At 42.8% G+C, this 23957-nt stretch overlaps 1 protein-coding gene across 15 annotated transcripts in view; it reads right to left on the reverse strand.

Annotated features, from left to right (window-relative positions):
- Nucleotides 1-15569: 15569 nt before the first annotated feature.
- FMR1 (fragile X messenger ribonucleoprotein 1) overlaps nt 15570-23957 on the reverse strand; it is a 37859-nt gene continuing 29471 nt past the window's right edge. For 2 of the 15 annotated variants that reach the window (XM_081223172.1, XM_081223163.1), the window contains 4 exons: nt 22587-22782; nt 20864-21010; nt 20290-20372; nt 15570-18179 (listed from right to left, as the gene is read on the reverse strand). In XM_081223172.1, coding sequence (XP_081079298.1) covers nt 18069-18179; nt 20290-20372; nt 20864-21010; nt 22587-22782 — 537 coding nt within the window. In that variant the 3' untranslated portion in view covers nt 15570-18068. The other 13 variants (XM_081223174.1, XM_081223164.1, XM_081223171.1 and 10 more) reach the window with 8 other exon arrangements.

Below are 23957 nucleotides of genomic sequence, written 5' to 3' on the forward strand. Positions count from 1 at the left end.
TCTATCGCCACATCTAAGAGCAATTCATAATGCTCTTTAGTTTATTAAAGGAGCTGGCAGGAAAAGAAGCTGCTTTCCTTTCCTTTTATCTTTTCTTAATCTTTTTTTGGGGGGAGGGAGGGCCTCAGCTTTTCCAAAATTAATTTGACCAGAGGACGCCTGTATTAACAGCTTTTGAAATTACTGCCTTCGTCTGTGAGGAACAGGAAAGTGCCTGAGATTTTACTGTTCTTCTGAGTAATAAGGCAGCCTGCCACAGTTTTGTAAATGCTGGCAGAAGATGCAAGACTACTGGGTCAGAGACAAAGGACAAAAGCTCCCCTAGACATTCAGACACTCGAGAGACCCATGAACAATTGCCTCCCAACAGCAAACTTGTTCATGTCATAGAACCCGTGGAAAATGATCGTATGACCAGGTACCACACAGCTGCCCTGAGGGCTCAGGGATTAAGCTAGAGCGCACGGGTTGGAAACTCAGCTCTCTACCACCTCATGGGTTGTGCTCTCTGAGCCTTAGTTTTCCCTTCTGCAAATTATGGGCTGTGGACATACTGATTGTGAAGATTCTTTCCAGCTCTGGCTTCCTGTGACTCGCACTTGACTGTAGCGTTTGGGGTTGCTGTCAACAGGCAAGGCATGGCAGTTTATGGCAACAATGCAATACTCGTGAGCAATCCACATTATGCCGCTAGAAATACACATTACTAACAAAAACTCAGGGGGGCAAAATCTCTAAGATTAAGACCGAGTACTTCCTGGTTTACAAAACACTAATTTGAGATTGGGGGGCAGGGCACAAAAAGCCATCCACTTTGTAGATTATCAGATGTAGATTTAAATCCTGTCCTGGATTTCCTCTTTCATCCTATATTTTCAAGGGAACTAAATTTGATACTAGTCAGCCTAGAGCTAATTAGGAAGGAAAATCTGTTGCATGAGCATGAATACAAGGGACTGCTTCACAAGATGGTACATACCACTGCTCAGAATGTAACTACCATTCTTGTGGAAAATTGAGAATTGACACTTTTTTAAATATCACTATAGGCAGACATGAAAAGGTGTTCAACATCAGGTAATCAGGGGAATGCAAATTAATCAACAATGAGATAATTTATGCTCATCGGATTGGCAAAAATTAATAAATATTCACAAGAATGTACAGAAATGGGAACTCAATCATTGCTGGTGGAGGTGCAAATGGATACAACCACTTAAGACAGCAATTTGACCACAACTTGAAAGGTTAATTATTCACATATTCTGTGTCACACAAATTCCACTTTTAGGTATCTATCCTCTCACCCATGTGTACAAAACAACATGTACAAGGGCATTCATTGTTATAATGAAAGCAACATAAAGGATGTCTCAGTAGGGAAATGGAAACAAATTGTTGTTCATTCCTATAAGGTATTAATGTATAGTACTTAATGATGGTTAGGATCAATCACCTTAGCCGACATAGTAATTCTTTTTTTAGGCGGACCTGCCTAGTGGCATAAGGTGGCAGTTTCAGCTTCTAATTCAGTGGAACCATTGTTGTGTTCCCTGAAAGAGATATTTCTCTCTTGAATAATAAGCTTCTAAAATAGCAGAAATCAGAGAATGAGAAGCAAAGTGCAAACATCTGTATAAGCATGTCATTAGGCATCATTCTCACCATCACTCCCTTAATCCTTAGCCCCATGTATTCTGGTTCTGGGACAAACAGTGCCTTATGTTGATTACTGGTCCTGGTTCAGAGTGCACAACACATCCTGCAAGACAGCACCACAAACTTATAGGGTGTTTTCTCCTAGGTGGTGCCATAACTAGGTTTTTAATAGGTGATTTCATTGTTCTAGTAAGCCAACTTCTTTTTTTTTCCAGCTTTTTTTGTGGTATAATTGACAAATAAAATTGTAAGATATTTAAAGTGTACACGTGGTGATTTGATATATACATACATTGTGAAAAGATTCGCACCATCTAGTTAATTAAGACATCTATTACCTCACAACTCTCTCTTTTTTTTGGTGAGAACATTTAAGTTCTACTCTTAGCAAATTTCAATTATACAATACAGTGTTATCAACTATAGTCACCATGTTATACATTAGAACTTCAGACCTTATTCATCTTACAACTGAAAGTTTACCAACCTCTCCGTTTCCCCTACCCACCAACCACTTTTCTACCCTCTGTTTCTGTTTCTGACTTTCACTTTTTTTTTAAGATTCCACATATAAGTGATACCACAGAGTATTTGTCTTATTTCACTTAGCATAATGCCCTCAAGTTCCATCCATGTTGTCACAAATGGCAGATTTCCTTTTTTCTTATGGCTGAATAATACTCCAATGTGTGTGTGTGTGTGTGTGTGTGTGTATGTGTATCTCACATCATCTTTGTCTGTACTTCTTCAGGAGAACTTTCCTGACCCTCAGACCAGGTTAGAGCCCCTTCTTATACTTTCCTGTGAGGTTAGTGTGCTCCAAGGACAAAGAACAAGATAAACTCAAAGGGCCAATATTGCCAGAACAAAGGGCTACAGGACTCCTATCACTCTGTCACAATGTGACCATTGCAATGTCCCAGAGCCCTCCCAAGCAGCATGCCCTGTCCCTTTACTATCCCATATAGGGAAAGACATTTGCACCGTTTTTCTCCCGCTCAGCACGCTGCAAGTATACATACTCTGCCCAGTCAGCAGATGACTTGCAGGTTCCCTGCCTATAAAAACAGACAAGCAACCCATGCTCAATGTCGACTTCCCCTGGCTACCAGCAAGTCGGCCCACTCTTCTTGCAGCCACCCTTCCCTTTAATAAGCTCTACCTTCCTTACATTCTGCCTTGTGTCTGGAAATGCTTTTCCAACCCACGCTTGGACCATGACAGTTAGGTTATAACATCATTAATCCTCTGGTGCTTGAAGGGGAAAAATAGAAGTCACAGTTGATTCAGAGAAAGAGCTGATCTATGTTTACTGCCTCCTCCACTCACTCTTGCAGGACAGGATGGACTGAAGTAGCCAGACATCTTTCTGGTGGCTTTTCTTTGTTTAAATTGAGTTAAATTTCATCTGTTATGCAAACATGCTTCCAAACCTCTCATCCAATTTTACCATCCCATCAACAAGGCGGGAGAGTGGAGAATTTGTTGTCCGCTATCTGGAATTGGCATGGGACACCAAAGTGTCTAGAAAAGTCCCCAATCCTTCGGGGTTTCTGAGGGTGGCTAAAGAGAATAAAATGCTAATCTTGGTGCCTTCAAACAACAAAGGTTTATCGCTTGTTTACACTACCTGCCCGCCACAGGTTGGCAGGGGCAATCTGCTCATTGTCATCACTGAGACCTGGCCTGACAGAGGTGCCACTGCCTTGTCATGCCACCATCTCCACTTGAGCTTCCAAACTGCCGTGGCAGGAAAGTGAGCACTGAGAATCACAGGGCTCTGGTCTTCAATGTTTTGGCCCAGAAGCGACACATAGCCTTTCTCTTTCCACCTCAATGGCCAAAGGAAGTTACAGGGCCACGCAGCACTCGAGAGAAGCACGTGCCCGGAAGGAAGCGAGAACCAGGAAATTTGGTGACCCCTAGAAACGTCTAACAGCAGCATCATTACAAACAGCTGTCCTTTACTGAGGATGAGCCATGTGCTGGGCATCCTGCTAAACGCATTACATGCATCCTCCTTACAGGCCTGAGGTAAGTGTCAATATCTCCATTTTTAGGGGAAACTGAGGTTCAGAGAGATTGTGTGACCTTTTTGAGGCTACAGGTGATATTTAAGCTGGGGTCTGAACCTATATGTCCATTGACTGGCAGTCCAGTGCTGCCCCTCTTCCCACACACACCTGGCAGGTGAGTCTGGCCCTTCTGCAAACCACTACTGCATCGACTATACTACACTGTAGTACCCAATGTCCTTTCCAGAACCCTGTGCTTTGGCACTTCTGATGCCCCTGTCCTGGCAAAAGTGGGAAAAGAGTATTTTGGCAAACTCCTGTTCACCCTTTGTGATCCAATTCTAACCACATCTCTCCATGAAACTTCTCCTGACTTCCTCCTGCAGAATTCATTGCCCCAGGCTCAGCTGCACTCAGCTCACATCCCTAGCAGGACACTCATCACAAGGCTTTATTATTATTATCTGTTAACCTTCTTATTTCTTCCATTAGACTGTGGCTCCTTGAACAAGGGAACCATGTCCCATTTCTCTCTGTATTCCCAGGACAGGAGCATAATAGCTTAAATACAGCCAACATTGGTTATACATACATGCCAGACACGGGTCTAAGTGCTTTACATACACTCACTAATTTCACTCTCATACCATTTCTATAAGGTAGGTACTATTATTAACATCATCTGTTTTTTATGGATGAGGAAATTTAATGTATAGAGTTTAAAAACTTGCTCAAAGGCTCATAAGTAGTAAAGAGCTGTGCTGAGATTAGGACTCAGGAAGTGTAAGCCCAGAGCCTAAGCCTGCTTAGCAACTATGCTATTGCTCAAAGCTTCTTCCAGCTCATATCTCAGCCCTTTGCTCCTGAACACTTCATGTGATTTTTGGTGTTTTTTTTTTTTTTTTAAAGAACATTCTCTTGGGCTTCCCTGGTGGTGCAGTGGTTAAGAATCCGCCTGCCAATGCAGGGAACATGGGTTCGAGCCCTGGTCCAGGAAGATCCCACATGCCGTGGAGCAACTAAACCCGTGCACCACAACTACTGAGCCTGCGCTCTAGAGCCCACGAGCCACAACTACTGAGCCCACGTGCCACAACTACTGAAGGCTGCACACCTAGAGCCCGTGCTCTGCAACAAGAGAAGCCACCGCAATGAGAAGCCCGCGCACCACAACGAAGAGTAGCCCCCGCTCGCTGTTAAGTAGACAAAACCCGTGCACAGCAACGAAGACCCAATGCAGCCAAAAATAAATAAATAAAATAAATTTATTTTAAAAAAAGTTCTTAAAAAAAGAACATTTTCTTATGTAATCATAGTACAATTCTCAAAACTGGGAAATTAGCATTGTCCTACTATGTAATCTACTTTATTCATAGCCAAATTTCCCAATAATATCCCTTATAACAAAAGACAACAAGATTTTCTGGTTCAAGGGCCAATCCCTGATCACATATTGCATTCAACTGTCATGTCTTCTTAGTGTCATTTGATTGCAAACAGTTCCTCAGTATTTGTCTTTCATGACCTTGATAGTTGTGATGAGCACAAGCCATTTATTCTGTAAAATGTCCATTTTGTAAGCTTGTCTGATGTTTCCACATGATTAGATTCAGGTTATTAACTTTTTTAGCTGGAACACTACTGAAGTGTGTTGTGCCCTTGTGCATCATATGAGGAAGCACATATCTATCTGTCCCTGTAATTATCTTTCATGCTAATTTTTCTGTCTGCCAATGTCTTTTTCTTGTATATCTCCAGCATCAAATGCCAAAGTCTGCCTGACTCATGGTATATGTTTAATAAGCATTAGTTGAATGAATAAATCTCCCTTCCTCTAAAAGAAAGCTATAGGGGTTTCCCTGGTGGCACAGTGGTTAAGAATCCGCCTGCCAATGCAGGGGACACAGGTTCGAGCCTTGGTCCGGGAAGATCCCATGTGCCGTGGAGCAACTAAGCCCATGCGCCACAACTACTGAGCCTGCACTCTAGAGCCCAGGAGCCACAACTACCGAGCCCACATGCCACAACTACTGAAGCCCATGCGCCTACAGCCCGTGCTCCGCAACAAGACAAGCCACTGCAATGAGAAGCCCACGCACCGCAACGAAGAGTAGACCCCGCTCTCCGCAACTAGAGAAAGCCCGTGTGCAGCAACAAAGACCCAATGCAGCCAATATTAAATAAATAAAATAGATAATAAAAAAAGAAAGCTATAACTCAAGCCAAAAATCTGTGAATCATAATGCTAGTTTCTTCACTCTCCTTTTCCCCCACAAGTAATAATCACTAAGTCCCACTGATTCTATGTCCTAAATATCATAGCAATCCCACCTTTCTCCATTCTCACTGCCATTGCACTGGCTCATTATTCCAACATCCTAGCCTCCCTGCCTCCAGTCCTGCCCCCTTTAATCTATCTTTGGAAGGTGAGTTAAAGAAAACACCACTATATCTTGGAGAATGGGCACAATAATAGGTTTAATTGGGATAATTTACAAGCCCAAGTGTTAGTAAGATGAGGTAGGTGGTTTCACGTTCTGTCAGTATCCCACAGTGAGACCTTTGGGGACGGAAATTGATTGGCTTTTTCAGTGGGGTTTCTGAAGTTGGTGAGGATGGCAGAGAAGACGTGAAACAAGGAGGGTCCTAAATAAGAGTACAAAGTTCATCATGAAAACTAGAGTTTTCTGAAACCTCTAGTCATGGACTCCAGACCAAGCCATGAGAAAAAGATCCCAGGGCTTAGATGGGGAGTGGTTTAGAGCCCTGTGGCCAGCTCCTACAGCTTGCAGTGAGGTATTCAGCCAGAAGCTGGCCACAGTACACACTGTCTAGTCAGTAAATAACCCAAAGCTATGCAGATATCCGACACAATCAGAGGTAAGGAGGCAAGAGTATCTTTGGTAGTGAAACTCCCAGCTATCTCTTTGGTAATCTCCCAGGTGAGCCTTAGCCTTAGCCTTTCCCTCTTGATGGGGGAAAATGCATGTAAAATGGTGATGAACTGTGTCCATAATGCCCCCAAGGACAGCCTACTGATTGCACCAGAGGCTGGGCATATACAGACTGTGCCCACTGGATCTTTGATTACCGAAGAGTTGTGTCGCTACCCGCACGAAGAGGGTCACCCTGTGTCCAAGTGGGAGGCAGTGGAGGCAAGGGAGGCTGTCTTAGCACACAGAAAATCTAGTCCTGGAAGTGGGTGGGAAGCATATTATGTTGCTTTGAGTTGGGCCCAAGGTGATCCTCTGCATTCATTTAGCATGGACATCACAGGATACGGACACATGAGTGTAGAAGGCAAAGGCAAACAGTGGCCGAGGCCACTGCCTGGTCGAAGTGGTACCTGAGGCATTGTTTGATAGTGGGATGCTGATAAGATCCCTCACAGACAATTGAAGTTGGGGGTGACATATCTAGCTTTGTGACGGTTGGCACTATGGTCACTGCCCCAGACAGGTACAGTCTGTCCATATCTGGATTAGGAAAACGGAGAAGTTATCCACTCCCCAGTGTTCTCCTTGCTTCACAGGTTTGGATCTGTCCATGCCTCACCCGTTAGGGCCCGTGAGCTACCCTCAGGAATGAACCAGACCTGATTTTCTATCCTGGAATGAAAAGCTGCACAGAGACCTGGGCTAACAATTCCTTTACCCAGGGCAGTCTGTTCAGATTAAGGAAGATGGCTTCGGGACAAAGGCGACTTTGTTCATCAGCATAAAAATCACAGAAGTATCCCCCAACTTTCAGAGGAGTTGTGTGGCAAGCCCAACATCAGAGTTGTCTGCCCAGTGGCAAAGGACACCAGATGCCGTTCCAAATTTGTGTTTATCCACATTTCTGTGATCCATGCAGTAAAATCTTCTTAGATACTCAGCATGGTCAGTGCAGTTCCAAAAAAGGAGGGAAATTATCATTCTGTAGTATGGCAGCCAGGCAAGTGTGCCACTCCAATCCGTTGTGGAGAGCACGATTGCCTGACAGCCCCATGGTGATGCCCTGCAGGATCCACCACTGTGTTTGTGCCAAGGCCATATTTCCTATAGACTACTTGCAGTCAGTAATTGAGCACGGTGGAGGTACTAATGCAGATTCGGCTCAAGAACTCCCCATCTGCCTGAGATACTTGGAACTGCATTATAGTCTAAGATCATTCTTATCCAATTCTCCTTACTTCCTTTTCCTTGATAGATGTCATATCTGCATCATGGTCTGAAGTCTCTATTGACCTTCTCTGGCATGTGGCAAAGGTAGTCCGTCAGAGCCCTCACTTTATGTGTGCTATGTGATTGGAGGAGGTGGGCGGCAACTCTATACCTAGAGAGTGTGTCCAGACTATGGAGGGGCAGGGCGGCTGTGAAGTATATCTGCCAGTGTGAGCCAGTCCTGTCTTTTGCGGTATGACCAAGCTAACCCTGAATTACATGCTTGTGTAGCTGCCACCAAATGCAGTCTCTGGGGGTGCCAGTAGCTTCTTTGTATGTCAAATGACAACCCTTCATGGTGGTTTTGTTACTGTGGTGGGTCTGGATATGGATCCCGTAGGTCAATATGGCTATGATGGCTCACAGGCCTGGATGAGTTTCTCATTGCAGATGCTTTGCTTTTCTCAGGATGTGCTCTTTTCTAGGAGACAAGTGCATATGTGACTTATTAACTGAGCTTGTGGGTGAGTTGTATTTGTTTCTATAGGGTGTGACTTTAATAGTGCTGTGTGGCTTAGTGACCTGACTAAAGAGTGAGGCCATTAGCAGCAGCCCCTGAGTCTGTGTCAAGGGATATTTCATTCATTGAGGAGTGGAATGCTTTATTACCAAAAAAGCACTGCACTTCCACCCAATGTGCAGAGCAGCCAGTGCCAGGGTTGTCAGCATTTATCATCACATAACAAATGGCTTAGCAGTATTCCACTGAACTTGCTCACCCATCAGTGAAACAGGCTTCCTTGTCTGGTACCAAGTCTCAAAGTTGAGGCCCACTCGAGCCAGTAGCTCAGGCAAAGCAGGCAATAGGGCCATCTCAGTACCTACTGGCTGGGCAGCCACATGTTCTTGCAGTTGGCTTGACCCCCAGTTGGACGTCCCATTTCCATTTCGCATTTTTTTCGGCTTGTTGCACTTTGTCAATTATTAAGCTATTGTATCTCAGTTCCAAACTATCCTTCTACACTCTACTCTGTGAGGCTGGGGCTGGGATTCTGCACACCACATTTCTCCTTTGCCAGTGCTGCCTATTAGGGTCTGTCAATAAGAGGCTCTAGAAGGAGACTGGAAGACCACGATTCTTCACTCTGGCAGGAAGAGTTTGCTCCAGTAGCAGCTGCTGGATCGAATTTCCAGATTCCGACCCCCCACCCCCACCCCTCTCAGAACCAGCATTATCATGTCTCCTCAGTGCTCTAAGCCCAGCCACATGGGGGTCTGCCTGCATGCTATCAAGGTACCTGTACCGACCGATAGTGCCCCTTTGCTTGAGATCTGCGTTTTAACTCTGTGACCCTCATTTTTGAGCCTTTGGGTTCTCACCATCCCAGCCTCCTCCCTTTGTTCCCCCAGGCCTCAGGATGGTAAATGCTTCCTGCAGAACCCACCTCTGTGGAAACTTAATGCTCCTGTTTTGCATTTTCAGTCCTTTAAGATCTGTTTAACCAATCCCTGTATTAAATTCTCTGTTAAAATCACTGGTGTGATTTCTGTTTTCCCAACTGGACCATCACTGAGACATCTGTCTGATGGAATTGATTTCAGTAACAACCCCACTAGCAGGTTGGGAATGTTGGATCTGAAAGTCACACTTTTCCCTTCAGTGAGATAATCTGTCCCCAACAGGGCCAATAATTGTCATTCAAAACGCATGTACCATCCAGTAGTGGTGAGATGACCCACCTCCAATATTGGCAGAGTCTTCTTGTCAAGAGACATCAGATGCGAGACTGGTCACAGATAATTAAAACTTCAAGGGATCAGAATGAGTTGGGGGCGGGGCGGAGCTGGTATTGTTTCATTGGTTCTGTGGCTGCTTACTGCTGGGGTCTCCAATCGAATTTGGCTACCAGTCTGGTGACTTACAGATTCTTGAGCAACATTCCTATGCAGGATGTGCTGCCTCTAATACCCGAAGAGGCCAAACAGGCGATAAGGGCTCCTTCTGTGTAGTTAGTGTTTGAAAGGTCAGCAGTTTTTCCTTATTAGGTTGTGGAATATCTCTTTGGGCTGCTGCTCAGATAGCCCCCAACTTATGCACTCCAGTGGCCTGGCTCTGATTTCTATCTTCATTCAAGGCCCTGCCACTTGTGCTTAGAGAGCATGCATTATGGTGAAAACTTTCCTCTGGGTGCCACTATGGAAACTGTCATCAATGGAACGGAATGGGCTTTCCCAACGTATCATAGATATATTGCAGTATTGCTGGGGAAGTTCAACATGCCTGAGGTAGGACAGTAAAAGTGAGCTTCCTGCTCTGCCAAGTGAAAACAAAATATTTTTTTTTCTTCCTGGAGAAATCTAGAGCAAGGAACATGAGCAATGTCTAGGGCAATTCTGTGCAAGAGCAGTATAATGTGAGCCACACGTGTAATTTTAAATTTCCTAGTAGTCACTATATTTAAAAAAAGGTAAAAAGAGACAGGTATCATGGCTCAGTTTACCCAATAGATCCAAAATATTAACATTTCAGCACTTAAATATAAAAAAAATAGGTATTTTTCATTCTTTTTCTCAAACTAAGTCTTCAAAACCCGCTGTGCATTCTAAATACACTGAGAATTGCACATCTCAATTCAGACTAGCCTTTGATCGCTCAGCAGCTACATGTGGCTAGTGGCTGAAGGCCCAGACAGTGCAGCTGCCGGCCACATACTGAGTGCCAGTAACGGATGCAGTCAGTTCAGTCACCTATTGGTATATCAAGTGCTTTGAGTGACATGGTGGCCACTATTAAAGCCACAATGATCTGCAATCAGGGGCCACAGACACTGGATTTACTCACTGGCTACACAGGCTGGGAGTTGGAAGGTAGTATGCACTACCCCTCCCTCCTGGCAACGGAATAAGCCTTGCGGGTTGTCTTTCTCACCTACTGGTACTTGATACTGTTTCAGCTGCAGAATCCTGGCAGGCTTTGAAAATACAAGAGGCTCTGTAGTCACCAGGAGGGATGGCGATGCCCACACCCACCCAGATGAGGGTACTATGCTGGGTTGAGGGAACCCAGCATGTCTGTACCAATCCTGCAGTCTGACAAAGGGACCATGAGCACGGTCCCATCAAAGGGGCCAATGGCATCTGCAGCAATTGTGCCAAGTCTCTGGATGTAAGTAAAACCAGTCTCAAATCCTGCCAGAGAAACTTACTGTGGACCCATCGGGTCCAAGAACGACAGCTCCTTGGGCTCCAGTGGCTGGCAGGTCTGCAGAATCCTCCCCGCGCCTATGTTCCGGAAGACGTGGACTAGGGCACAAACTCAGCAATCCCTATGAAGAGGGCAGAGGACTGGCCCACAGGCCGAGTTTGCTTTTGAAGGGACTCAAATCTGGATTGAAGGGCCCTCTAGCAGTCAGGCTATAACATCAGTCTCCTGGGTAGCACAGAGGCCTGTGGGGCTGGGGAGTCTCATTCTGGCTGCGTTAATATGTGCTTAACTGCTTCGCTTCCTCCCCTGCACCCTTCTCCAAGGACACAGGAGGAGGCTTTGGAGACTTGCTGTCCAGGTAGTGGGGAAAACTAACGGCCTTCATCAGCCAGGGTCTCCTTGCGTCAGCTCTCCATAGGGGTCTCCTTGATGCCCGCTCAAAAATCAGTCATTTTTGTTTCCTGCACCCCTATCTTCTCTCTGCAACCTCTTTAGAGTGAGTCGGGTTGTTTATCAGCTGACCACCCTCTTGGTTTTTCCCATCTCCCTCCTTCCTTAGCAATCCCTTTGTTCAAGGCCCAGAGCCATAACAGTGCTGCCTGAGGGAGCCTCAGAAGGAAGCTTGGAGGGTTCCCCTCCGGCCTTTTCATTTTTGCTGGGTCCTGGGGCAACTTACAGGGCCCCTTATCTCCTCTTCCTCTTTTGGGTGGGGCCTAAATCAGCACCGAAGGATTATCCCATCCCTCACTCCCTGGTAGAAGGAGCAAAGTTAGGGACGTCCAGCTCATGTAAGATCCCATTGGCTTCTCCAGAGTTCTCTGAATTAAGGCCATTTGCTCGCAAGTTATCCCTGACGCCCAGGATTTTCATACCATCGGTCTATAGTGCCACCATGCCTCAGAGCAGCAGCGACCTCAGTAGGGAAGTCTCCTCTTTGTGGCTACGTGAATCTGATTTCCCCGAGCATCCGATGCAAGCCCAGGGCAGGCACATGTGCTCTCTCCCCATTGGCTGGACTAGCCAATTCATTCAGCAAAAGGAAATATGGTGGTAAACCTCAAATGCTGGCCATTCAGTGCCACTTACCTCATGGGTGTAGCTTCTTCATCATGTAAGCGTCATGGGACTGCTGTGACAATTGTTGGGAGTCCAGTTCCCTGCGTTTTGAAGCCCCTAGGTCTGGACCTCAATCCCTCACCCTCTGCCTAATAAGCCCCTGGGAGGTACACTGCACAGTGCCAGGTTTCATGTCTGAGGTTAGGTTGCATCTACTGTTCCAATGGCACTTGAGACCAAGGGCTCTTTTCTGTCAACTTCTTTTCCCTTAGGGCTCACAGGACTGACTGACTTGTAGGGAGTGCCAAGGGATGGAACAGTCTCTATCTGCCTCACATGGAGGACTTTCCAGAGCCTCTGCGGCACATGGTATGGCCCTAGACCAAGGCCGAAACAACATGTTCACCAGTGATTTCAGCTCAGCTAGGCCTCCCACCGCTAGCCCTAGGAGGGGTGTTGTGCAGCCCTCGTATGGCTTAGTTGATCCCTTTTGCTGTTTCCCAAAGGCCAGAGCTGGAATAAGTGGAGTTTGCCTCATGTGGGGCACGATCTGTGTGACTCGGTGGGTGAAGGCAAACAGCACACCAGCATGCAAGAGGGAAAGGTTTTTTTGTTTTTTTGTTTTTTGCATTACGTGGGCTTCTCACTGCTGTGGCCTCTCCTGTTGCGGAGCACAGGCTCCCGACACGCAGGCCCAGCAGCCATGGCTCACGGGCCTAGCCGCTCCACAGCATGTGGGATCTTCCCGGACCGGGGCACGAACCCGCGTCCCCTGCATCGGCAGGCGGACTCTCAACCACTGCGCCACCAGGGAAGCCCCTGGGGGAAAGGTTTTAATGAGGGAAAATTACCAGTAAGGGTCAGGAAGAAGAGGCACGGGGACGCCCATTCTCTCCCACAGAGACACATGCAAAGGCCGGGGCCCTGCGGGCTGCATCCCTGGGGCTGGGCTCCAGGGGAAGGTGTATGTTTCCTGGGAGTCTACCTTTCCACAGGGCAACGCTGATGATGGTGGCCTTGCAGGCAGAGGATCAAACCAGGGCTTAAATGCCAGCTGTCAGGGGAGCTGTCTGGGAACACAGCCTGCTAGCACCTGTGACCTTTGGGAAGCTGGATTTGGACTGGGGGGCAGAGGAACATCCAGGAAGTTGGATGTGGGCCCAGTCCCTCCTGCTAGGTGGCTACCAGGCGACTTGACAGAGGCTCCTGGAGTGGTGGGCAATCCTGCCTGTCCCTTCACACTCTTCAAGTGTAAATTTATCTCGTTTAAAACCCTTCAAAGGCACCCGAAAGCCAAACCTCTAACATGGCACCGTAGGCCTTCCTTGGCCGTATCTCTCGTCTCACCTCTCTCACTCTCTACCTCAAATTCTGTGGCCTAGCCACACCAAAGCATCGGGAAGCTTCCCAAACTGACTTTTTCATGCTTAGATCAATGGCCCCAGCCCTTTTTCTCCTGGCTAACCTCTCCAACCTGTCCTCCGTCTTAGGTAAGATTTCACTTTACCGGAGCAGCCCTTTACTGACCCCACGCCACCCCGATTTGGGTTGTTTCTATGTGCCCCCACCTCACCCTGTGCGTCTCAGTACTTACTGTACCATGTGCTGGAACTGCCCACTGACTCACTGAGCTCTCCCACTCGACACTGAGCTTCTTGAAGGCCTGAAATATTATCTCTGTATCCCCAAGAAGCCTGTGAAGTGCCTGCTATATAGTGAATGTTCACTAAATATTTAATGAGAACCAGATGAAATCAGGTGGGTGCTTCATTAACAATTATTCTGTAGTTTTCTCCATATAAAACATGGATACCCTCTTAATGCATATACGACTTTGGAGTTAGGATACCTTAGCAACCACTTATTTAACCCATGAAGAAATCGGAACCTGGAGAGGTGACATGAGTCTTCCAGCAACCACCGAGCTAGTCTACGGCCCAGTCGAGTGTGGGATCTACCTCCTGATTCCTCCCTCTTCACAGCATAATTCCTTAGGTTCCTTTTTATCACGTAGTATCCATGCTGCACTTGCAACTTCTAATGATATATATTCCTTGAGCACTAGTACTCTGTTCTTTGATGTAATACCTTACAGGTTTTGATCTCCAAGGAAATCTGACAGAGATGTCTTAGTATTTACCAAAAATAACACTGGAATTTTTTCTCCTCTTACCATAAGCCATCTATGTTCTGTATGATACTCAATAATGATGATATACCCCAGTTCTCAGGATTGCATGTAACCATCTTCTGTTGACATTTACATCTTCCTTTCAGTTTTGGACCTACTCCTGTAATCAAGCGTATGGTATATAGAAATTGGTGGGAAGACCTTTAGGCACTTACTTTTGAAGCCTATCTTTAATCATTTAGCAAGTGCAATTTGCAAAGACTTTTAATGCCTCTCCCATTAACATAAAACTCATCAGCATAAAATACAGATTTCCCCGTTTCTTCATGGAAATTTCTGAGAGAAATGGAAAGAAAATCTCTAAATAGCCCCAAATAAAAATTTTAAACAGCCCTAGATAAACACACAGAGGGAAAGATGATCAAAATTTAAATACTGGTACACATTAAGCCTTCTGAGCAATCAAGACTAGCATCTGGTAATGGCTATTTCAGAATAACTGCTTATCAGAGGCATCAGAGGGTCATGAGGGAAAGATGCTATTTATGGCCATGAACCAAACTGGCTCAAAAGTGATCAAATCAGTATATTGACTCTAAAAGGCACTATATTCCTAACCACCAGGAATGGGAAGATCATGGTCAGATGGGAGAAATGTCTCTGAGTGAGCCAAGTTGAGTCTCAAGCCTGCTGCCGCCAACAGGTTGTTCACGTGTAGCAAGCACCAAAATGCGAAACCAGGAAAACCCAACAAAGTTACTTGAGGATGGCTGCTACTTTCCACCTCTAATGGACTCTGCAAGAGCCCAGAACTAGGCAGAACGGATAACAGAAATCCAGAAAAGTACCAGAATGAAACACTAGAAAAGCAGAAAACAAAGATGGATTTTCCTCAAAAAAACCACTTATGTAGAGAGACTGTCCTGCATCACTGGATCACCTCTCCATTTTCTAGGCTGTGCCAGAGTTCCGTGAAGTTGATCACAATAGCCAATTCAGACACAGTCTACCTACAAACCTGTCATGTATTTTATTACTGAGATACTGATATCGAAAAACATTTTTCAAAATAGACATATTTAATATTTTCCAAATGGCAAGCTAAGTTTATGTGTGCTCAGACAGGAGTATGTGTTTAACACGGTTTAGTAGCATCCTATGTAATTAATGTGTTCAAATTCTCTAACTGGGAATATGTAGAATTATTTTCAAATATCTACATTTCTGCTTTTTAAGGGCACATGAAAGATTATTTGCAAGGCATAATGTATGCTTTGCATGATTAATACCTCCCCCATCGTTAATTTTTGTTATATTTAGAAATTTAAGACCAGGAGCAAACATCTGTCAGACTAATATTTTGCTTTTTCATAAGTGCAACTTTTTAATAAAAATTTACATCTAGATAAACAATCTTCAGATTTTTGAAACTTTAATAAGATTTTAAAAACATCATGACTTTGAACTGAAAAACATACACGTTTAGCACACAAATATTGTAATATGAATAAACTCCAACTCCGTTTGAAAACATGTGACTGAAATTACAGTTTTAGAAGTTAGTAATTCACATTTAAGCAAGTTAGCGCCTTGCTGAATTCAGCCTTTGTAAAAAAGAGACTTAGTGCATATTGTAATGGCACAATGTGCTTTTGTACCATTTTGTTGACTTTTTTCACCTTATTAAACAAGATCAAGTTCTTGAAAGTTGGTAGATAACAGCTAACTTCCTATGACATGTGAAATTTCCAATGGTAATACAGTTACATTTTGTAACAGAACGCTTTATAGATTTCATTTCCTATCTTAAAATTTTAAAAGCAATCATTTGTAAGGATTGCATCAACGTCAATTTAGCAGAGGAAGATCAAACTTTATTGAAACTGCTTGCATACAAAATATATTGCACTATAACCAAACAAATGTCAACATAAAATCCAATCTGTTGTTGCTAATATGTACAGAGAATATTGCCCAAGAGCAGTTACATTACAAGGTCATTCTACCTTGGTTAATTATCTACAGTATTTTAAACCAAACAGCTTACAGATGATGTGTGCAAGGTACCAATTTCTGTTTTCAAATACTATACATTCCCAGAATAAATAACTAGAAATCAACATTAATGTTTGGCAATACTTTTAAAAGACTTTTTAATATTCTTGAAATCATGTGCAGTTTGTTGCCATTTTTATATGCTTATTTGTATGCAAGGAAAAGTAACTGTAAAATGAAAATTCAAAGAAACAAACTCACAAAATACATCAGAGGCAGAACTTCAGTTTGTACGGCTCTGTACAGATTCAGTGGTACCCCTACTTGGAGTTATTTTTTAAGAAAAATATAACATCTTAGAGTGAAGGTCCTTCACATATTTTTCTTCTGTAAATCTCGTACATAACAAAAAAAAAAAAATAGACTCAAACCCAAAATCCAACACGTCAAAAAACTAAAGAAAAAGAGTATCATTTGTTAACCAATCCTAGTCTGCTTTCCAATTCTGCTTATACATTTGGACCTAATATTTCAAAGTTTACAAAACATTTAACCTGCTTCCATTGTTTCTTAGACAAAGTATCTGTATTTCATAGGATTATTATGCACACATGGAAATGACCTTCCTATCTCCCCCAAATAAGCTTGAAATTAAAATATGAAAAACTTCACAAAACTTGGGGAGGACAAAATAAAAACAGCTCTAATTTAAAACTGGTCATCAGGCCAAAGAGCAGGCATATCCTACTAACTTTTGACCAGGAAGATATACTCCTAGCTGAAAATGTTTAGCCTCTCTCAAATGAAAAGACAGTTATTTCTCCTCCTGTCTATATAGAAAAATTACACATCCCTCTCAATAACACTATTTGTCAAACTTCAGTGCAACAAAACAAAAACAAAAACAAGTCCTATTCTTTATACTGCCTAACCTGATGTTTATGTAAGAAAAAAAAATATGGAAAGCATGCATTCTTCTATAAAGTACTAATGTTTGACAGGGTTTGCTACATCTTTTAACATTTAGTGTTTCCAACTTATCTTCCCTGAACTCTGCATCCAAATATAATATTCCTACCTGCCAAGATATAAAAAAGGCACAGATCATACAACTTTTTTTTGCTAATGAAAATGACAAACGTCACATCACACACATCTCAAGGTCCACTAAAATACTGGAAAAGTGGACCAAAACATAAACTGACACAGGACATGAAATGTCATTGGCCTTCCGTATGAGACTGAAAACAGAAGTGTAATATGATTACCATAAATGCTATTTATTCAGAAAAACTGAAATGTACCAGTGAGTTATCACCCAATGCAGGGTAACGGTCCAAATTAAGAAAGAATACCACTGCTTGGTATTTAAAAAATAAACCAAACGAAAATCCTGTCCTGAAGTGCTAAGTATACTTAATTACTTAAAAGTAATGTTTCAAGGGCTTCCCTGGTGGCGCACTGGTTGAGAGTCCACCTGCCGATGCAGGGGACACGGGTTCGTGCCCCGGTCCGGGAAGATCCCACATGCCTCGGAGCGGCTGGGCCCGTGAGCCATGGCCGCTGAGCCTGTGCGTCCGGAGCCTGTGCTCCGCAACGGGAGGGGACAGAACAGTGAGAGGCCCGCGTACCGCAAAAAAAAAAAAAAAAAAAAGTTTCAAAATTTTAAGATCTCTTTGTGCAAATCTGAAAACTGTTGCTTATGGCCAATATGACAAAAAATAAAATTCTTAACAGAATTGGTGTTCATTTCATGCCCTGTGCCACCTTGCCTACTATTTGTCTTTGGCCTAACAAAGTTTCTAATATGGAATAAGAATTACGGAAATGGTATATGGAATATAACTCCAGAATTATGCCGTTTAGGGTACTCCATTCACAAGTGGTTGCTGACCGTCCACGCTGTCTGGCTTTTCCTTCTTCTGGTTACGATCTTTACCCGTACGCAGCCGGTTACCTTCACTGGAGGTATTCTGTAATGTTTTAGTGTGGACACTCCTTTCATTATTGCAGTCAACTCTGATCTAAAACAAGTTACAGTTGTTATATACACAGACCATATCCTACTGTAATCTGTAATTGGCCTGACGAGAAATTTAAGCCTGAAGGGTAAATTCCACATCTTAAAAGGGGGATATGGGGGTGAGAATAGAAGTGCAAGAAATTATGGTCAGGTAGGATCTTTATTTGGTTTCTGATTTAAAAACACTCTTCTTTAACTGGAACACACTGGTCATCTCTGTGTCCAAAGTTAGATAAAAGCTCACAATCCTACCGTGTCTTCTTCTAAGTAGAACAAAACAGTGAGAAACAAATAGTTAAAATGAAGTACTATTACTGATTGCAAAATATACATGTCTATAATACTAGAGTTCAAAAAAATGGGTTATTCTTCAAAGACTCTGAAACCCAGGAGAGACACAAATTACTGTCTTCCTATTCTGATGTTACCAGAGTAACAACTTAACTAACTCACTTCTTAACTAGCCTTTAGTTGACATCTTTATGTCTATCACGAGTATAATTAAGTTTCCTTACACTGAGGGCTCCCACTGTCTTACAATAAAAAAAATACAAGCGTTGGTTTCTAGTAGCTTCAGTAAGGCTACTTACTTGCCTTCAGTAAGGCAAGTCAGATGATCATACAACTTGAACTCTGAAGAATAAGAATGGTACAGGGAAATGTGAAGACACTAATGTGTGGAAGAACTGGAATCCCAGGAAGAGTGTAGAGATGAATACAATTTTAAAAATAATATTCTGAGATTTATGTAATATTTTACGTGCCAACACTGAACACTTAAACACTGCTAACAGACTTCTAGATGCTGTACAAAAGGAAGATAATATTGACAAATGGGCCTAAAACAATTACAAATATCGATCTGCTTCAAGTACAAATGTGACATATAATCCCAAAATGGTTTGCTGTAATTTCAAAGTGCGTTTAAGTGTTGGTCCTGGGTGACTGTTTTAACTGTTGGGTTGTGAAGAGCTGAATTATAAAACTGGTACATAAACGCCTTACATCTCTGTAAGGCACATGTGTGTGCATTATTTCATCGATCTCTATCTACGTCTAAGGTCTTTTCTATGCTGGTCCTTAAGAACCAGCCAACAGTTAACACCTACTTACAACCGATATGAATTCTAAGAAATAATCCATCATGGAGTTTCTGCTCTTAAAAATCATCTCTCACTAATCTTGGGTATTGGTCCCAAACCAATCCATAGTCATGAAGGAACCCTAACTACTTGGATTAAGTCTTCAGAATTAAAGAAGAAGCAGAAGAGAACATGGGTTCTGGGAATCAGATACCAGTATTCAAATATCACTCTACCGTACGCCATCTATGTGATTCAATCTTTCTAAACATCAGTTTACCCACCTATAAAACAGAAAAATAAAACTTTTTACACTTCAGGGGGCTGCTGAAAGATTAAGTAAGATAAAACACACACAAAGCACTCAGCAAAGGTGTCTGTCTGGACACGCTCAGGGGTAATTTTAAAATTACTTAACAATGGGTTTGGCACAGGTGATTACCACTTGAGATGGGGTTCTCAGAATGGAGGCTGGCTGTAAATATGAAGCTGACTGATTAAGCATGTCCCAGCTGAGTGTCATCAGCCCTGTGTATCAAGATTATTACCCTTGAGCCAGACACCTTTTTCCCCTTACTTTCCACTCAAAGAGGATACTCTATCCATGCAACTCAGGGGAGGAGGGACCCACAGGGCTGACCCAAGTCTCTCTTGGTACATTCCTGGATGTTTCTTTTCTTGGGCAGTTGGTGGGGGTGGGGTGGGGTAGGGGGTTGGACCACCAATGTGGTATTGAAGTCACACTGTGGCTGCGACGTCTTCAGAAATACTGAGACTGCATATTCTCTAGAGAAATCTTCTTTGTATACTTGTCACAAAGGACTAAGGCTCCCCACAAATGTAATGTTGAAAGGAAAATATTTCAATATACCAAATTCACAACCTTTGAACATGCTTAAAAATCAAGTAAAATAAACTCATACATCTCAAACTACTATAACTCAAACAATTTAGATGAAAAGAGGCACACAGGTTTACCTGGAGGGATCCATCTGCTGTTCTTCCTTTAGCCTCTCTTGGATTACGTGGACGATTATCTGTTCGGGAGTGATCATCGTTTCCTATAGGGGCGTTTTTAAAAGGTTCGATGGTCACTGATTCTGACATGCTTATTGGAAGTTCTTTGTTCCCACATCCTCAATTTATTTAGATCCACCACAGAATCTAACATAGAATCAACAACCTAGTGATTCCAGTTACATACTGGCTAATAATCTAGCATGCTACCAAGGAACAGAAAATATTTCTAAGGCATCACAATTCTGCATCAACTGTTACAGGTCAACCTGAGCTAATGATCAGATTGTGATGTTTAGAATACCCAAACAGGTGAAACTAGTTATCAGTGTTTATTCATATATTTATTCTATGTGAACCAGAGGGAAGGCTGTCTAATATTGCCAATTGCATGAGCCTTTCCCACAGTGACCAGTACAAAACCAGAGAAATGGGGGTCTTGGTAATACATCATTGAATCAGCAAGGTTCTTCATAGAACTTCAGACAGCTGTTACAATTGACCTTCATTTCTTAACAAATGAAAACCTCTGTACCTTTGAAGCCACCTCCGCGTCCTCTTCCTCCCTGTCCTCTTCCTCCACCTCCACGCCGTCGCCCGTCTCCTCTGCGCAGGAAGTTCTCCCTCTCTTCCTCTGTTGGAGCTAATGACCAATCACTGAGTTCATCTCTGTGGTCAGATTCTGTTTCAGAAGCATTTGATGCTTCAGAATTAGTTCCTATCGAGAGTTAAAAGTTATATACCATTGTCCGACTTAAAAAAAAAAAGTTAACAGAAGCTTCCAGAGACGTTTCAGGGGTAATCCATTACTCTTCCCAATTTATAAGCCCACCAAAGAGTATTATCACCTTCCATTTTGTAAAACAAATTATCTTAAATTCAAAATGAAGGTTTCCACAATATTTGAGGTAATTTTTGTTTTAAACATTTTTGGTTCTCATTAAAAAAATAAAAGATTTTTTATTAGCCATCTAAGTTCAAACCTGAGTATGCCACATCATTAAACAGCTGTGCTCCTTTAAACATCTGTGCTCTCTGGAGGAAAAGTTGTCTACAACAGTTAAATGCAATACCTTGATCAACAAAACCTCTATAAAGAGGGTTCCTTTTGACAAGCTTTGGCCCAGGGACAGAGGGGAATGCATACATTTTGGTCACCTCAGAGAGGGTGGCAAAGGTGGCCACCATGGCTACTATCTCAGGGAAGGGTCTCTTGTGTGATCAGGGATTGGACCTAGCTGAATGGGGATATGCTTGCCTGATGCTTGGTCCACAACCTTCCCTCCCACTCCCACTGGAATAATTGATCATTATAAAGGATTTATTGTAATAAACTTGTTATGCCTGAGGGGCTGGGTTAATGACATAAGGAATGGGAGTGGGGAAAAGAGCTCCACGGTGACGGGGGACTTCAACAGCATAAGGAACAGACTGCTGGGAGAGGGATTAGGGGTTAGGTTCAAGGTTGGCCTTAGGAGTAGGTGTCTCTCTCCCCCACTCCAGAATGTCAGCTCTACTACCTCTCTCTCTTCCTCTGTTGGAGCTAATGACCAATTATAGCTTCACCATTATAGCTTCATTCCTGTGGATCTTGAAGGCTTTTCCATCTTAAAGAGTTCCTTTTTGAAATGCAAATATTTGTGAGATGGATTATACCTTATACCATCATTAGCAAGTTACATAGTAGATACACAGTTGAGCAAGAAAGACAGTAGGCACTGGCAGTGGGACAGCGTTCAATGAAAGGTACTGGGAGAGAAGAAGGAAGCACTGAAAGAAGAGCTGAGAAGGCAAAGAGAAACTTCGCCTACTTCTTGACTGTGCCTAGGGCTGACTTTGGCCATGCCACTCAAAATCACCTTACGAGCCACAGGATGCAGACCCCTGATTTACACAGTCCATCCAGCAAGTATGACCAGCACATGCCTGACAAAAAAATGAGCCACAGTACACAAATGAAAAAAGTTTTGGCTATACAGTAATAAAATCAGGAAAGGCCTTAGGAAAGTCATCAACATACAAGGGCTTAAGCAGATTTATCCCCAGTCAGAACGTGGACCGAACTCGCACCTGCCCTGTGAACTCTATGTGTTATTATGAGGTTTTTACTCTGTGTCTTGCAACACAAGTTGACCCGCTGTGAATTGGAAACCATGTAGTGAGAAACTGTTATAATGGGGTTCTAATGAGTATTAGAGATTAGCAGCTATTAAGTCTAGGAACAGATAAAGTTACTGAGTAAAATGCTTAGTTTGTACCTGAAGTATATCCAGGACCGCGTCTGCCGTGCCCCCTATTTCTGTAAGGTCTACTACCTCGACCCATTCCTTGACCATCATCAGTCACATAGCCTTTTTCCTTATCTGTACGATTTGGTGGTGGTCTAGAACTAGCTCCAATCTGTCGCAATTGCTCATCAATTTGTAATCTCTCCAAACGCAACTGGTCTACTTCCTATTTAAAATATACAAGATAACAGTAAAAATAGTTTGACATTTTACTTAAAAATACCTTTCTCCTTTTCATCAGATAAAAAGTATACTGGAAATATTTCAATTTCAGTTCTAAATTTATAGTAAACACTGTTACACAGAATTATCAGGAAATTGAATGGTCTCCTTAAAAATAAAATTACTATAGATAACATATTATTGATGTCCAGAATTAGAGATATAACAAAAATACTGAGCATTAAAATTATACTGATAGAATTTAAAGTTATTTAATTTGGCACTATTATCCGATAGATCTGCTAAGGCACAAATATGCTAGTTTTGGGACCTCTTGATAATAGGATATTGAATAAAACAACTCTAAAACGTATGAATACAGATAAATGACATTTAAGGTTTAACCAGCTAACCTTAAAAATCACACATTGTAAATAATCTTAATTGAAATAGATTTTCCAGTTAATATCTTAATTAACAAAACATTGAGTCTGGGCCATCTTCTGCTTTCAAAGAACATATACTATGGCGGGTCTTTGGACGTGACTATACAATTAAGAAACAATTATCTTCGATGAACTGAAAATGTTTATATTCCTTATATAGGGGAACTATTTAATAATTGACAAAAACAAGTTGGATATCTTATATCATGCCTTGAAAACCTCTTAAAGACTACAACTCTGCTAGAACAAGTATGACGAACAGTATAGTCAGTTGATCAAAATATACACCTGGGGTCCACTAACAGACCCTCACACACAGTGCTTCCAATATGTTGGGTTCTGTCAAATCCAGATGAAGTCTCAATTCTAACCCTTCTTCTTCCAATCTACCCATAAGCATCTATTTACTAGCTATAGGGAACTGGATCCACAACTAGAGTAGCACTGGGTGTCTCAGTCACGCAGAGGCCATCATAGGGATTGTCCACATGAACAGTCACTGGGGAAGCCTCTGTAAAGCTAGGTTCCTAAAATCTTGGTTATGGCAGCCTCAGGAAAAGGGCAGGTAAGAATCTAGATGAGCTTCATCTGTGCTCTGAACCAGAATTGGTTTTACAGAGGACTTGAACAAAGAAGAGACTGCAGCTGAGTGAGTGGCTTACTCCAAAAGTACAGTTAGAGCTCATGGAATGGGTGTATCTTGCAAAACAGAATGGTAGTCCAGGTTATCCCA

The sequence above is a fragment of the Mesoplodon bidens genome (assembly GCF_964165515.1).
Source record: "Mesoplodon bidens genome assembly, chromosome: X".
Lineage (NCBI taxonomy): Eukaryota > Metazoa > Chordata > Mammalia > Artiodactyla > Ziphiidae > Mesoplodon > Mesoplodon bidens.